The 17,202-nt window shown below is 36.0% G+C and overlaps 1 protein-coding gene across 7 annotated transcripts in view; it reads left to right on the top strand.

Annotated features, from left to right (window-relative positions):
• Positions 1 to 12,497, top strand: part of ARHGAP28 (Rho GTPase activating protein 28) — a 203,555-nt gene extending 191,058 nt beyond the window's left edge. For all 7 annotated transcript variants that reach the window (XM_026005931.2, XM_026005932.2, XM_072734928.1 and 4 more), the window contains 2 exons: positions 6,478 to 6,542; positions 8,694 to 12,497. In XM_026005931.2, coding sequence (XP_025861716.1) covers positions 6,478 to 6,542; positions 8,694 to 8,788 — 160 coding nt within the window. In that variant the 3' untranslated portion in view covers positions 8,789 to 12,497. The remainder of the gene's footprint in view (positions 1 to 6,477; positions 6,543 to 8,693) is intronic.
• The last annotated feature ends 4,705 nt before the right edge of the window (positions 12,498 to 17,202 follow it).

Below are 17,202 nucleotides of genomic sequence, written 5' to 3'. Positions count from 1 at the left end.
GGGACCCTTGAGAGGCAGAGTGGTTGAGCTTCGGCTCAGGTCATGATCCTGGGGTCCTGGGATCAAGTCCCACATTGGGCTCCCTGCAAGGAGCCTGCCTCTCCCTCTGCCTGTGTCTCTGCCTCTCTCTCTCTCTCTCTCTCTCTCTCTCTCTCTCTCTCTGTCTCTCATTAATAAATAAATAAAATCTTTTTTTAAAAAAGGAAGAAGAAAATCTTAAAAGCACCCAGAGAGAAGCAGTGCCTTTCTTATAGGGAACATCAATTACAATCACAGTGGATTTCTCACTTGAAACCCTGGAGACCAGATGGAAGTGGCATAACATCTTTCCAAGTACTGAAAGAAAAAAACTGTTAACCTTGAATTCTGTGTCATGCAAAAAACATCTTTCCAGGATGAAGGGGAAATGAAGACATTCTTGGGTCAAGCAAAATTAAAGGATTTTGTTGCTAACAAATTTACCCATAAAGATGGATAAAAAGGAAGTTCTGTAAATAGAAAGAAAATGATAACAAAGGCCTGAAACATCAAAGGAAAGGAGAATATCAGAATGGGTGGAAAATAGTGGTAACTATAATTGATTATCCTGCTTCTTATGTATTTCTTAAATCATATTTGATGGTTGAAGTAAAAATAGCACCATCTGATATGGTGCTCAGTGTATGTATGTAGAAAACATATTTAATACATTTTTATTTATTTTTTTAAAAAAGTATTTATTTGAGAGAGAGCCAAGCGGGGGATAGTCAGAGGGAGAGAGATAATCTCAAGAAGACTCCTTACTGAGCGAGGAGCCAGACACGGGGCTCCATCCCACAGCCTCAAGACGATGACCTAAGCCAAAATCAAGAGTTGGATGCTCAACTAAGCCACCCAGGCACCTCAAGACAACTATATTTTAAGAGAGTTGAAGCTCAGCGCTCCTTATTGTCTGCATAGTAACTTCCCTCCAAAGACTGCATTATGTAACAAGGGAAAAAGAATAACTTCATAGTCATGAAATCTGACCTCAGCCAGGTGAACAAGGTTAACATCAACAATGATGAGTCACACTGATAGTAAATACTCCGATAAGAAATTATGAAAATAGCACTTTACCTCTGTCCCTTTCCTCCCAAGAACACATAATTCCAGCCTAAACATGAGAATAACATCAGACAAATCCCAGTTTGGAAACATTCTACAAAATACCTGATGAGTCCTCAAAACTGTCAAAGAAATCAAAAACAAGGCAAGTTTGAGAAAATATCAGAGTCAAGACAAGGCTAATGAGACATAACTATGTATTAGTTTCCCAGTATTTTCATAACAAATTACCTCAAACTGTGGCTTAAAACAATAGAAATGTATTCTCTCAGTTCAGGAGGCCAGTTAATAATGTATTAGTATTCATTAGTTGTGATATATATGTATATATATATATGTATATATGTCATATTAGTGTTAGATGTTAATAATAGGGGGAACAGAGTGTGGGGAATAATGAGAATTGTCTATAGTATTTTCACAATTTTTCTCTAAATCTAAGAGAGTTCTAAAATTAAGTTTATTTGTAAAATGTGTCAGGGCTTTTACCAATTAGGAGAACAACTTATTAATGGTGAAATAACAATTTCAGAGTAAAATAGATAAGGTTTGGTCATGCTAGAATATCAGACTTTGTTTTAAAAATGAAATCCACTTATGCATTAGTGGTCCTCTTCATTTAGCATGTTATTTATAATTCAAAGAACTAACCATAAATAGAATTCAATGCTCATTTTTAAAAGTATGAGGGTAAAGAGAATTGATGGGAGTTGATTTCTACACATCACTCAAAGTAGTAAAACATCAGTCCCAGTAGACCATGATAAGTTACATATGTTATTGAGATGCCAGTGAAACCACAAAGAAAATCATACAAAGCAGTACACTAAAAAATACTGTACATAAGTCTAGATATAATCATAAGAAATAGACCATATCCTGGGCCATAAAATAAAGTTCAATAAATTTAAAATAATTGAAATCATACAGAATATCTTGACCATAAAGGAATCAAACTAGATGTCAGTAACAGAAAGACAACATGATTATTTCTAAATAATTTAAAATTAAGCCACATACTTCTCTAACCCATGAGTCAAAGAGGAAGTGTTAAAGGAAAAATTTTAAAGTACACAAAATGAAATAAAACTGCAACATAATCAAATTTTGTACAGTGCAGCTAAAGCCATGCTGAGAGAAAAACTTATAGCAGTAAATGCTTACATTTAAAAAGAGAGCAGGATCCCAGAACAAGTTAGTTTCTACCTCTAGAAACTAGAAAAATAAAAGCAAAATGAACACAAAGCAAGCAGAATGAAGAAAACGATAGAAGAGCAGAAATCAGTGAAGCTAAAAACAGGAAAATAATAGAAATCAGTAAAACAAAAAGCTTTAAAAAATTGGTAAATTTCTAGAAGGACTAACGAAAATAAGAAATCACCAATATTAGGAATAAAATAGAAGATATCAAAGTATATAATGCTTCTCATAAAAGGATAAGGAAATACTGTTAACAAACTATATGCTCAAAGTCAAAAACTTAGAAGAAATGGACCAATTCCTCAAAAACCACAAATTATCAAAAGACAGCCAAGATGAAATAGTTTTATAACCATTAAGGAAATTAAATCTTTAAAAGTTTCCCAAAACTGAGCAGCCCAGGTGGCTCAGAGGTTTAGTGCCACCTTCAGCCCAGGGCCTGATCCTGGAGACCTGGGATTGAGTCCCACGTTGGGCTCCGTGCATGGAGCCTGCTTCTCCCTCTGCCCGTGTCTCTGCCTCTCTCTCTCTCTCTCTCTCTGTGTGTGTCTCTGTCTCTCTCTCTGTCTCATGAATAAATAAATAAAATCTTAAAAAAAAAAAAGTTTCCCAAAAAAGAAATCTTTAAGCCAAGATGGTTTCACTGGTGAATTCTAGCAAATGTTTAAAGAATTAACACCAATTTAGCACATTCTTTTTCCAGAAAATAGAAGAGGAAGGGACACTACCTAACTCATTTTATGAAATTATTTATTGATCAGATGCCAAAGACAATAAGCAAACACTGCAGACTAATATCTCTCATGAACTTAGAGACAAAAGTCCTCAAAAGAATATCAGCAAATCTAATCCAACCTATATTAAAGAAATTATAGTGACCAGGTGGGTTCTTTTCAGGTATGCAAGTTTGGCTCAATATTTAGAAATTAATGTAACCCACCATTGGATTGGAGAAAAATCATATGATCATGTTAATTGATACAGAAGAAGCATTTGACAAAATCAAATACCTATGCATGATAAAAATACCTCAGTGAACTAGGAAAAGGGAGAACTTCCTCAACTTGATAAAGACCATCTACAAAAATCTACAGCTAACATCACACCTTATGATGAACGATGGAATACTTTCCTTCCAAGATCAAGAACACTACTTTTATTTGAAATACTATTAAAAGATTAAGCCACTGCAATAAGGCAAAAAAAAGGGAAAGAGAAAGAAAGAAAGAAGAAGAGAAAAAGAAAGGAAAGAAAGAGAAAGAACAAATGAACGGACTGGTATACAGATTGTAGAGGAAGAAAAAACTGCACATAACATTAAATTTATCATTTTAAATTTACAGTGCACTGGGATTAAGTGCATTCACATTGCAATACAATATTACCACCATCCATCTCCAGAAAGATTTTATCATTCCATACTCAGACTCTGTCCCCAGTAAACAATAACTCATTTTTTCCTCCCCTAGCCATTAGTAACTGCTCTTCTACTTTCTGTCTGTATGAATTTGACTATTCTAATCATTGATTTTTTTAAAAAGAGTTATTTATTTATTTTAGAGAAAAAGGGTTTGGGGGAAGGGGCAGAGGGAGAGGGAAAGAATCCCAAACAGACTCCCTGCTGAGCATGGGGCCAGATATAGGGTTCCATCTCACAACCCTGAGATCATGACCTGAGCTGAAATCAAGAGTTAGATGCCTGAAAACCTGAGCCATCCATGCCCCCTTGTAATAACTGATTTTTGACAAAAGCACAAAAGCAATTCAATAGATAAAGGACAGGCTTTTTAACAAATGATAAATGATGCTCTAGAAGCTGGACATCTATAGACAAAAACCAACGCACAATGGGTCACAGATGTAATTGTAAAATATAAAACTATAAAATTTAGAAAATAGCAAAGGAGAAAACCTTTGTGATGTAGGGCTAGATTAAAGTTGACATCAAAAGCATGATCCAGGGTTGCCTGGTTGGCATAGTCAGTTGAGCCAACGACTCTTTCAGCTCAGGTCATGATCTCAAGTTCCTAAAATCAAACCCCATGTTGGGCGCCATGGTCAGCAGGGAGTTGGTTTGAGGTTCTTCTCCTCTGCCCCTTCCCCTGCACTTTCTCTCTCTAAAACAAATATTTTTAAAAACCTAGAATGTTCCATAAGAGATAAAAATTGATAAATTGTACGCCATCAAGATTGAAAACTTATATAGTGAAAGACTCAATGAAAAGGATAAAAAGACAAAGATACTTACAAACCTCTTAAGCAGCAAATGAGTAACTAGTATCTAGAATATATAAAGAAAACTCAATACTCGGCAGCCCCGGTGGCTCAGTGGTTTAGCGCCGCCTTCGGCGCAGGGCATGATCCTGGTCTCCTGGATTGAGTCCCACATCGGGCTCTCTGCATGGAGCCTGCTTCTCCCTCTGCCTCTGTCTCTGCCTCTCTCTCTGTGCATCTCTCATGAATGAATAAATAAAATCTTAAAAAAAAAAAAGAAAACAATACTCAACAAAAGAAAAAAAAACAATCCAATTTTAAAATGAGCAAAAGACATGAACAGGTATTTCACTAAAGAGAATATACAGGTACTCATATGAAAAGATGTTCAGTATCTTTAACCATTAGGGAAGTGCAAAGCCACAATGACTTATCATTAAACACCTCTGAGAATGGCTAAAAAAAAAAAAATAATAATAATGATAACACCAAATACTGGTAAAGATACAGAGATCTTTGGATCACTCATAAATTAGTGGTGGGAACATAAAAGGGTATAATCAGTCTAAGACTGTTTTGTAGTTTTTCATAAGACTAAATATGTAACTGCCATGTGATCCAGTTTTCACACTCAGGCATTTTTTTTTAAAGTAATCTCTGCACCCTGTGTGGGGCTCACACACAACTCTGAGATCAAGAGTCACACAGTCTACCAGCTGAGCCAAACAGGTGCCCTGTGGGCATTTGTCCCAAAGAAATGAAGATTATATTCACACAAAAAGCTGTATATAAATGCTTATAGCAACTTCATTTATAATAGTAAAAACTGGAAAAGAATTCCAAACATTCTTCAACAGTAAATAACAAACTGGCACATCCATAAGATGGTGTGCTACTCAGCAATAAAATGCAACACCTTGGGTGAATCTCCAGGGGTTTATGCTAATTGAAAAAAAAAAGAAAGCCAATACAAAAAAGTTTCATACTCTGTGTCTCCATTTATATAACATTTTTGAAGTGACGAACTTCTAGAAAATGTGGAATAGAGAAGAGGTTACCAGGGATACAGGACGAGGGTAGAGAGGGAGGTGAGTGGGCTATACAAGGGAAACAAGGGATCTAGTGGTAATGGAAAATGTTCTGTATCTTGACTGAACTGATGTTGACATTCTGATTGTGATAGCACACTAGACCTCTGCAAGATTTTACTAAGGGAGAAAACAGTAAAGAGTACAAAGGTATATCTGTGCAGTTCTTAAAACTATGAGCAAATCTACAATGATCTCAACTAAAATGTTTAAATAAATAATATAGGGCACACACCTTTCTTCTTTAAAAGAACTGAGGTAGATCTTTTTGAAGTAACTAAGCTTAGAAGTCATTCCTCACGTGGGATGAAGATCAGCCACTCTTCCACCACAGCGTTCTAGCCTGGGATGGAGAAATGAAATTGGGCAACTATTTTCTCTGACTTGCTTTCACTAAAGAGCAGAAACATGTAATGAAGTCAATATTAGTTTGAAAAGCTTTAGGCAAGTTTAGAAACATGACATGGACAAAAGAGAGAATCCCAGTCAGTTTTGGGAAAAAGAGAAATGAAACCTGACTTCTTTTGAACTGAGAGTAATGTGACCAGTAACAAAGCAATATTAAACATCCAGCTGCTCCTTCACTGGCCGTGGTGTGTCTGTAACAGTCCTCTCTTAAGTGAAGCTGACAGTTGTGGATAGAATGGGCTCCAGGTTGTTGTAGGGCACAGCAGCATCCATCTTGATTTGGATAGTCCCATCCTTTCTGTGCCTTGGATATTGGGCTGTATCAAACAAATAAAATTGAGTTTTTTAATCACAATTTTAATAACAATTTGCGGATGTATTTCATTCAAGGCAGAGGAATTGTTTGTTGCCATGGTTTACCTCAGCTCATGGAAGAGGGTTAAGTTAGATTGCTTTGTTGTTTTTTTTTTGTTGTTTTCAGTTATGGTTCATCAGAATGCATTAAAATTCAGAACCAACGATTATATGAAATTGGAGGAAATATAGGTAAGCATTCTTTAATGGTTTTTACTACTAAATTATCTGATTGCTCTAAAAGAAATACGATGCTATTGTGAAAGCATATTTTATAAGTTACTTAGTATAAATTCGACATCAATAAGTTTCTGAGTTTTTAATCTCATGTGAGAACAGTTGTAGGAATTCCCTGAAATACTCTCAAAATTGAAATGTGAATATTCTGGTTGATATGGAGTAGACTTTTGTGTCTTTTAAGTGTGCCTCAAAGTTGGAAAGTCTGTTCCTGAAGGTTCCTGCAAAACAGAGAACATCATGGAACTTTGAAACTGTGACACTCTTTTTGTTTAACTTCCCTGGTTTCACCCTCAGTTCAGGTCCATTCTTCCTATTTCTCTGAGGGGAAACAAAAAGGAATCAAAGGGAAGTTTCCTCTGCTTGCATCTGTGTCCTATCTTCCCCTTCGTTCATGTCTTCTGCTTGCCCTCTGCACAGTCTGGGTGAACCACCCCAGCTCCCATTATAGCCAGCACCTCCATGTGTACCTCCCTTCGTGTTCCTACCTGCTGCTCGGGGCCTTGCTCCAGCCCCCATTCTCTCCTGCACCCAGCTTTTCCCCCCCAACTGCATCATTTCCAACTGCATAAACATTTTTGATAATTTCTCTCATGGTCAAGACTCTCTCTTGACCTCCACCCTGCCCCGTCCCCACACCTTCAAGCCTATTTCCATTTCAGCGTTCTGCTTTACAGCAAAAACTCCTTGAATCCATTTTCTGTCCTCTAGTTTCTTCCTCTTGTTCTCTCTTGAAACCACTCCAGTCAAGTGTTACCCCGCAACACTCAACCAAAATTGCTCTCTTGTTGAGGCCACTGGAGAACTCTTACCTTGTGAAATCCAGTCATTCGTTCTGTCTTGATAACTGCCTGAATTGATCTTTCCCTCCTTTGAAAACACACTTTCTTCACCTGGTTTCATTGACAACCTAAGCTTTTGGGTTTTGTCCCACTTCACTGGCAGCTCCTGAGTCTCTTTTGCCTGCTACTTCTCATCCTCTCAACCTTCAGTGTGGAAAACTGTGGGGTCAGGCCCCACAGTTATGTGTCTATAAGACACATAACTTTTTTGGTGAGTTCAATCCATCTCATTGCTTTAAATACACCTAATATGCAATGCCTTACAAATTATTTCCAGACTTCCTCTCAACACCAGCCTTGCAGATCTATTCATCAGGCACATTTTGCCATGGAGCCTTTGTACTAGGCACATTTTACTATGCTCTCCTTTAGATTATTCGTTTCTCACTCCTTCACCTCCTGCCAGGTGTTTGCCTCTATGTCACCTTCTCAAAGACACCTTCCAGGATCTTACTTTCTCTAGGTGTGCCTTCCCAGCTTTGTTCTCTCATGTACTTAGCACCACCAGACTTATTTTATATTACACTTGCTGATTTGCTGGTTGTCTTTTATCATTTTGAATGTAAGTGCCCTGAGGGCAAGTATATTTGACTGTCTGATGCATTTCTGTAGCCCTAGCCCCTGGAATAGTGCCTGGCATATAATAACTTTCAAGAAATATTTTATAAATGAGTGAATGAATCAAGCAAGTAATCAAATATTGGTAGTTTTGTTTGAGACTTTGGTGTAGATTTCAAACACTCTATGTAAAGATTTTCAAATGTATTTGCCTCATGGAATGATCTTTTTGTTGTTATCATTTCTAGATCTCCTGCCTATGGGCATTGCATCTTTATGTAAAGAAACAAAATGACCATTCCTAAAATGAATTTGATTTTAATCTTTTCTAGCCCTAGTCAAGTTACTATGTGTAAAACCGTTAGAGGACACATGTTATTATATAAATTATCAGTTTATACCTTAAACGGGTTCTTGCCATGTTTTTCTAATTGATGTGGTAAGTCTGGGGAACAATTTGCCTATAGTTGGTAGTCTTTTTTCCCCCACAATTTTGCGTGGAATTTATTTGAGTATTTCGCAGTCAGAAAGAAAGAGAAAGAAAGGCAGGCAGGCAGGCTGGCTTTGCTAAAGAACCTCTAATATGTATCTACTTACTTTTGGCTGAGAGAACTATATTGGCCTTATTCGAACCTTACCAGCATTCATGTGCACACATAGAAGTGTGCACTCTCGAAAACATTCTCTGATTTTCTCTTTCCTTTAGGGCAGCATTGCTTGGATCCAGATGCTTATATATTGGATGTATATCATGTAAATCCTCAAGCAGAGTGGGTGATAAAACCCCAATCAAGTTTTTGAAATACCCCCAAGATGGCACCTATCATGTATTATATGCCAAGAAGATTCTACATTTGGTAGGGAAAATAACAAGACTACTTTTGACATGTTTATTCCAATAACCCTCGTGGTGTTTCTCAGCCCAAGTGGCATCTCCCAGTGTTGTCAGCATGAATTGTTGGAGGAGGAACTGGTAGACTGAGCTGAGGCTTTCTCCTATGGAAAGACAAGGTGATCGTTCCAGAAGAAAGGCCAATCTAGTATATGGAACTCTGATCCAGTACTTTGACTTCACAACAGAAATGAATTTGGTCCTATGCCTAGAGATTAAAAAACACTTCTCTATGTAGCAGATGCTACCAAACACAAGAGGTGGAAGAGTTTTTTTTTTATACTTATATGTTACATACATATGTTGACCTTTTTGAACAAGAATGACAGAAATATCAGTCATTTCTGTTCAGCAAAAGAATTCAGATCGGCTTTTCAAAGGGAATCAGTTTCTGAATTTCTGCATACAATATTGACTTGCTCCGAAATTGGAGGAGGATGAACTTTGGTTGAAAGAACACTGTATTGTTATGTATGTTGTACTGTATTATGACTATCTGCATTTTGGTGCAAATGAACATTTCTCTATTGTGGACTATTGAAAATTGATGTTTTTCAAGCTTATTTTCTTATGAGCACAGGTTCCATAACAAAGGTTAGTTTGACAGAGGGTGTTCTTATACTCTCATAATCTTCTGTGTGGTTAATAGTCATAGAACCTCTATCTTTTCATTGTGATTACGGTGCTCAATGAATAGCTTTCTGTGTGCCAAGCACAGATTTCCTTTCCTGATCCAACATATCATTTTTTTTTTATTTTACAACTGTAGATAGTCACTTCTGTAGCCCCAATTTAAAAATATAGCATTGCCTTTATCCAACTGCTCTTTATGCAAGAGTACTGAAAAATACTGTTATATCCAGATTTTATATGCTGTAAAAGCAAATTTTGTTTCTGTTCATCAATCATAGACATGGCCAAGCACTATGGATTAGCCTCAGGCTTTAAAATCAGATGCATATTTGGTAAGCCGGAAACTATCTCACTGTGAAGGTCCTGCAGAGCCATTTTCCAGACTTGCAATTGGCAAGAACACAGTTCTCCACAGTCTAATGGAGAGCAAATCTGAAATGTGCTGAGGGGTCAGACAGCTCTGCCTTTCATCTTGAGACTGCAGATACAGTTCTTCTAGGGTTAGCTAGAAATGGGAACAGAGGTCTCATTTATCCCACATATGTGCTTTGGATTAGAATCCGCAGATTAGGATTTTGATGAATTTATATCAATTTTAATGAGATTTAATGCCCGAATGACTCTCTTTTGCAGTTCAAACAATAAAGTTGCTCAAAATACAGAAAACATTTTGCCAGTGTTTTGGTAAATGTTTTTACCAATGTTTCTAGTTAGCAGTTCTCAAAACTTAATGTGATAATAATTTAAGCCCACATATAGAAGATTTGTTTTCTTTTCTTTTTCAAAAGCAGGGCTTGAACTCAAGACCCTGAGATCAAGACCTGAGCCAAAATCAAGAGTCGGATGCTTAACCGACTGAACCACCTTGGTGCCCCTAGGAGAAATCTTTTATATGCTGCATTATGCCTTGATAGCTCTAAAAAACATTATTTATTTTCAACATGTAGATAATTATGTTTCTGGCCATTAGGATTTTTATTATATTTTTATAAAAAACTCAAATATCCATTCATTTTATTTGAGAATTTTTATTTCCTATGCCTGAAAACCCTTTAGAAGATAAACATGTATCCTGTAGGTTTTTAATTTATTCCTACATTTCATCATTTTTTAATGTTTGGTTAATTGATGGCATGTGAGTTTACATAATGAATTTCAAGAGTTTGAAAAAAAATGCTTTTATTGTTTTTGTAATACGGACAACAGGAGTAAATATTTTTTGCAGTTGCTAACTTCCAAGGCATAAGATGGCAGTAATTTATACTCACACATGGAAGAAATTCTTCAAATTAGATATCTATACTTCTATGTATACATAAAAACAGGGACTGATTTTTCTCATTGTGTTTTCCCTAATTTCAAATAGTTACATTCTACTGTGTTTTTATAGGAGATTTACAAATCTAATTTTTTACTTGAGAATTTTCCCATCTTCAGACTGAAAACACATTAAAGCCTATATATAAGATCTGAAGGTTTTAAGATTTACTCTACTTGTCATTAGTTTAAATAAGTAGCTAACAGATGACAGATAAACAACAGTTTTTAAATTTTTTACCCACTTTTGTGTGGTGTCAGATGTCAAAGACTCAGCTGAGTCAATAGCTTTAAATTAATTACTTGAATGTATTTAAGGATGTGTGACAACTTTCAGGTAACTATGTATTATGGAAGGCATGTCAATGCCAAATAACTTTTATTCTTAGTCATAGGATTAACTAAGTGGTTGAAGGAGAATTTTCTGTAGACACACAGACTAATAAGAGTAGAGGTTCTTTTTACTAATTTTATTCTTAAAGAATTAAACAAACCCCTACAATTACAATTCAAAAATGTCTATCAAATAATTATTGAAACCATCTTTGTTTTATCAAAATTGTTTTAAAATAGTTACAGTAGTCTGTAAAACTGAGTAATAAGTTTGCAAACAAAAGAAGAGTCAGATCCTGGGCTTCTAGATTCAGTTCTTACTAGCTTCCTCCCCTCTTCCCAAGTGCTCTTGATATACGGTTAGGAAAATAATATCCAGGAAAGTATTAGAGAATGTTAACATTTTAGTGACACTTAATCAGAAAAAGCCCTAGAGCTGGCTCATTGTTTTCTCCATTTTGCAAAAGAGGATTCCTTTGTCAAGCAGCTCATTGAGGGATATGATTCTTGGAGCCAGTGATCTTCAAATAAACTGGAATATTAATTTCATTACAATGTGTACACAGTATTAACTACCTCACTTGCCTTTCTTGGGAAAAAAATGACTTTAACAGTTTTTGTTACAACTTTCTCTGAGTCTTATTATTTAAGTCACTTCAGTTAGCTTTCAGTGTACATGTAATATACATTTAATGATGTAAAAATGTTTAGCACAAGCTTTAAAGCCAAAAATACTCTGTAACTGTGACGTGTGGTATACTCTGAGATAATTCGTGTCCTTTAGTTATTGTCTTATGTGTTTCACCATGTTGCAATGCAGGTTTTCAAGTGTGGGAATTAATAGTCATCTCTTCTTTCAGGCATTTTTCAACTGCTTTCCCCATATTGCACTTGGCTGAAAAGTAACATGAGATTAAATTGTCCCTTCTTTCTTTGAAGCATATTTCAACTGTTTTTCAGAAATGTTTTACATGCCTGAAAAGAATATATATTATGGGATTAAATATTTCCTAGTTTCTGACAGGCATTTTCAACTGTTTTCCATAAATATGTCATTTAATAATAATATGACATGGATTAAAATGCTTCTTTCAGACATTTTAAATAGTTTTACACATACAGCTTAATTTAAAAACTACATCTTTTCTTTCATTTTCCAACTATTTTCTAAAACTATGTGCTCTGATTAGAAAATTATTTAATGTCACAAGAAATGCCAATGTTTTATGTTGTCTTCCATCTCAAAAGTTAATATTCTTTCGTTCCAGTTTTCATTGTTAGGTATAATATATATGTTGCATTTTATCCATAAAAATAAAGAGAAAAAAACCAAAAGCATTGTCACAAGAATTCTTATAATTCAGCTAGTCTAAGGGTACCACGGTGCTGGTGAAAGAACAAGAGCTTTAAAATCAAAATGTATGTGTCTGAGCCCACTCTCTGTCACTGACCCACCAGATGGTGGTCTTGTACAAAAGCCATATCACACAATAGTGATGGACAGTTGTGGATAGGGGATGAATTGAATAAACAACAGTTTCCTAAATTTGTTTGAGTTTGGGGCAGGTATTTAATATGTCTTTCTAAAAAAACGTTCTCAATACAGAAAAAACATTTGACAAAATTTAATACCAGTTCATGATTTTTTTAGGAAAATTCAACATTGTGTATCTTGTGCAAAAGGCAAGAAAGAAAAGGCATAAAGAAAAAAATACAAGTCTCTATTTGCAAATGATACGAGTATTTATGTGGGAAAGCCTAGAGTATCTTCAGCTGTTAGAACAATATTAAGATAATTTACCAAGGTCATGGTATACAAGATGATTATATAATAATCAATTACATTTTTATATTAGCAAATAATTAGAAAATGTTTTAACTTCCATTTCCTATAGCATCAAAAAACATAAAATATTTATGAAAACATCAAAATATATGCAAAACATGTATGCTAAAAACGAAAAACTGTTTTTGGTAGAAACTAAAGAATAGCTAAATAAAGGTATAGTTATACCATGTTTCTGTATGGGAGAGATGAATGGAAGAGCATTGGCAAGATGTCAGTTCCTCACAAACAGATTTATGGATTTAATGCAATCCCAATCATAACACTAATAGGCTTTTTAAGTAGAAATTGGCAAACTAATTATAAAATTTATATGGATGCAAAGGATCTAGAACATCTAAAGTAATACTACCCTCCAAAGAGAACAAAGTTGGATTTAGAATGAGGGACTTCAAGACTTACTGTAAGTCTACAGCTATTAAGACAAGTGATACAGAAGGAAGATCAACACCTATTATCAATGAAACAAAATAGCACAGAAAGAGGTGCTCACTTAAATGGTCATTTGATTTTCAACACAGGTGTGAAAGGAACCCTATGGAGAAAGGAAGGTACTAGAAGAACTAGATATACATATCACAGGGTATACAGAAATTTGCCCAAAAGGGATCATATTGTTAATTTTAATGCCTGAAACAACTATGCCTTCAGAAGAAAACAAAATAGCTTTGTGACTTGGGGATAGGCATAGCTTTCTTAGAAACAGAAAACTGCACTTTTAAAGAAAAAAACTTAATAAATTCAACAAAATTTAAAGCTGCTGCTTAACCAAAGAGACCATTAAGAAATCAAATAAGCAAACCACAGATTAGGAAAAAACACATATTTGTAAATCATATATTTGACAAAAGACTGACATTCAGGATATATAAAGAATTCACTAATGAAAAGACAAACACATTTTTGAAATGGGCATAATAACTTGGATATTTCATGAAAGAAGATAATACAAGTGGCCAATAATCACATAAAAACACATTCAACATCATGTGCTGTTAGGGAAATGCAAAATAAACCACAAGGAGATATTACTACGTACCAACCAGAACAATTAAAAGTGAAAAGGCTGACCATTCTGAGTGTGCAAGAATCAAAACCCTTATAATTGCCGATATAAAATGGTATAGTCATTTTGGAAAAGGGTCTAGGAGGTTTTTTTGTTTGTTTTTGTTTTTTTTTATCATTCTAACCATACAACTACCAGCTGCTATCTGAGTACAGATAACAGCATAAATGAATCTCAGAAACATTATGCTGAGTGAAGAAAGTTAGACACAAAGGATTACATACTGTACAATTTCATTTACATGAAGTGCTAGGGTAAGCAGAGCTAAACAAAGGTGGGGGAGAAAACCCAGAATGATGATTGCCTCTGTGGCGGTGGGTATGGAGACTGGGTGGAGGAGGCATGGGGCCTTTCTGGGGAATGGAAACATTTTTTTATGTGCCATCCCATGCGAGGACCCCTGGCTACATGGGCCTGTTGAGCACCTGATATGTGACGAGTCTGAACTGAGGTGTTCCAAGTATAAAATACACACCAGATTTTGGAGACTTGGTAGGAAAGAATGTAGTACATCTCATCAGTAATATTTTACTGTTACATGCTTGATTCTAATATTTTAAATATTTACATTAAAGTGATTAAAATAAATTTCAGCAGTTTCTTTTTATTTAATGTAGCTAGTAGAAAATTCTAAGTTATATATGTGGCTTACATTATATTTCTGTGGAGCAGTATTGTTTTATATTTTGATCAGTGTCTGGGTTATAAAGATGTACATACTTGTCAAAACATAGTGAACATTTACTTAAGATTTCTGCATATCATTATATGCAAATGTTACCTCAAAAGAAAATAATTTGCAAATAACCAATATTGAACTTTAGGTAAGGAGATGCATACTGGAGTATTTCATGGAAAGTGTATTGGTGTCTGTAACTTATTTTGAACTGTATAAAAATATGACAGATTGATGAATGAATAGCGGGATACATGGATAGACATGCACCAGGCCAAATACAGTAAAATATTTTTGATATAATGGTGGTGGTTATAGCACTATTCAATGTAATATTCTCTATGTTTGAAATTTTCCATAGAATTTTGAAAAAAAAAGAATTCTTTTAAAAAATGTTTTTCTTTTCTTTTTTTTTTTTTTTTTTTTTTTTTTTTTTAAATTAATTTTTATTGGTGTTCAATTTACCAACATACAGAAAAACACCCAGTGCTCATCCCGTCAAGTGTCCACCTCAGTGCCCGTCACCCATTCCCCTCCAACACCCGCCCTCCTCCCCCCTTCCACCACCCCTAGTTAAAAAAGTTTTTCAAGATTTATTTCCTTCTTTTAGAGAGAGTGAGGAGAGCATGAGTGGGGGAGGGGCAAAGGAAGTGGAGGGCAGAGTGGGGGAGAAAGAGAATCCTCAAGCAGACTCCTTGCTGAGCAAGTAACCCCATGTGTGGCTCTATTCCTATGTCCTAGGATCATGACCTGAGCCAAATTTAAGAGCCAGTTGCTTAACTGACTGAGCCACCCTGACACCCCTGAAAAAAAATTCTTAACACAAAAACATAAAAGCAGATTAAAGAGAATCAGGGATTTGGGCAATGCTGAGGTTCCCCTTAGATGTTTCTTTTTCTCTTCCCCACAGTAAATTACACTTTCTCCAAATATCTTCAGACAGAAGTTGAGTGGGGGTGAGAAGCAAAGAGAATGGAGAGGGTATGCTTTTGAAGTTTTACCTGAGCTATGTCAACTAGCAAGCGTATGTGTATTCTTAGTTTGTTTATAGCTTCTAGCTGACACTAATCTATTCTGAGTGTTTTGCAACCTCACCACCTTCTTCCTCACTGTGTAGCTGTGGGCCAGTGCTGGACTGTAGCTTGTGTCCTTAGATGACAGGGGCTTCTCTCCCACCACTCACCCTCACCCACTACATCTCACTTCATGCTGCCTTGGGGCTCCAACCTAACGACACGACAATCTAAACATATAAGTGCCAGAATCAGTAAGAACATACCTATCACGAATGATCAGTGGATTCACCCATCTAATAATCTATTGCCAAACACGGTGGTGGAAGCTATTTTCTAGTTTCATAAATCTTTAATCCTGCAAAACAGCTTCTTATTTTAAAGGAGTGACTTATCAGTTCAGCTTAAACAACAGATGTTTTGGAAGGAGTTGCAAACTGATCTAGTTCTAACAAGCAATCCAGAGTTCTGTTCTCCATTATCAGTTACATAACCCCTAGCCCTACAACTCTAGATTCAGCAGTGCAGTAGTTTAAGATGTATTATATAGTGATGCAGATAATAAACACAAAATATACTGAACATAAAAACATCCTCCATGTCAATTTAGAAAGTTAACATCACTGCATGCCATTTTGTCCATAGGTATAAGCAAAAGGTTCACAAAAAATTCTCAGGATGCCCATGTGCCACTGGCAACCTCTGTCTGAAGGAGTGTGAGAAGTTACAGGTTTCAAAAGTTCACTTGATAACAAATAACAGAAACGTGTTCATCTTTTGGACACTACATAAAATTATTATGCAAAAATGTTGAAGAGGTCACCACGAAACAAGGCAGTCCCAGGTGTTTCTCTGAGGTTGAGGTCTTCCTCCACAATTCATACAGAGGAATTGTTCTCTTTTGTCTTTCTGTACCCACTAGAGCCAGAATAATATATCAATATATTCATTGCACTGCCCATTATGTGGAGTAAAGGGTTGCAAAACTCAACAGTTTAAAAGGATAGGTATGCATCATAAGATCTACCTTTTACTAAAAGCAATGCTCCTCAGCAATACAGTTAACATGTTCTCTTACTGGGTTCCCAAGAGAAAGGAGCAAGAAAGTTAATCTAAAGTCAGATTTCCGGGATCCCTGGGTGGCGCAGCGGTTTGGCGCCTGCCTTTGGCCCAGGGCGCGATCCTGGAGACCCGGGATCGAATCCCACATCGGGCTCCCGGTGCATGGAGCCTGCTTCTCCCTCCGCCTGTGTCTCTGCCTCTCTCTCTCTCTCTCTGTGACTATCATAAATAAATAAAAAATTAAAAAAAAAAAATAAAGTCAGATTTCCAGGAGCACCTGGGTGGCTCAGTTGGTGAAGAGTCTGCCTTCAGCTCAGGTCATGATCCTGGGGTCCTGGCTTTGAGGCCCGCATCTGTCTCCCTGCTCAGTGGAGCCT

Source organism: Vulpes vulpes, chromosome 13, assembly GCF_048418805.1.
Source record: "Vulpes vulpes isolate BD-2025 chromosome 13, VulVul3, whole genome shotgun sequence".
In the NCBI taxonomy this organism is placed as follows: domain Eukaryota; kingdom Metazoa; phylum Chordata; class Mammalia; order Carnivora; family Canidae; genus Vulpes; species Vulpes vulpes.
Note: the sequence above shows the minus strand (reverse complement) of the source record. Positions and strands in the feature narration are given on the sequence as shown.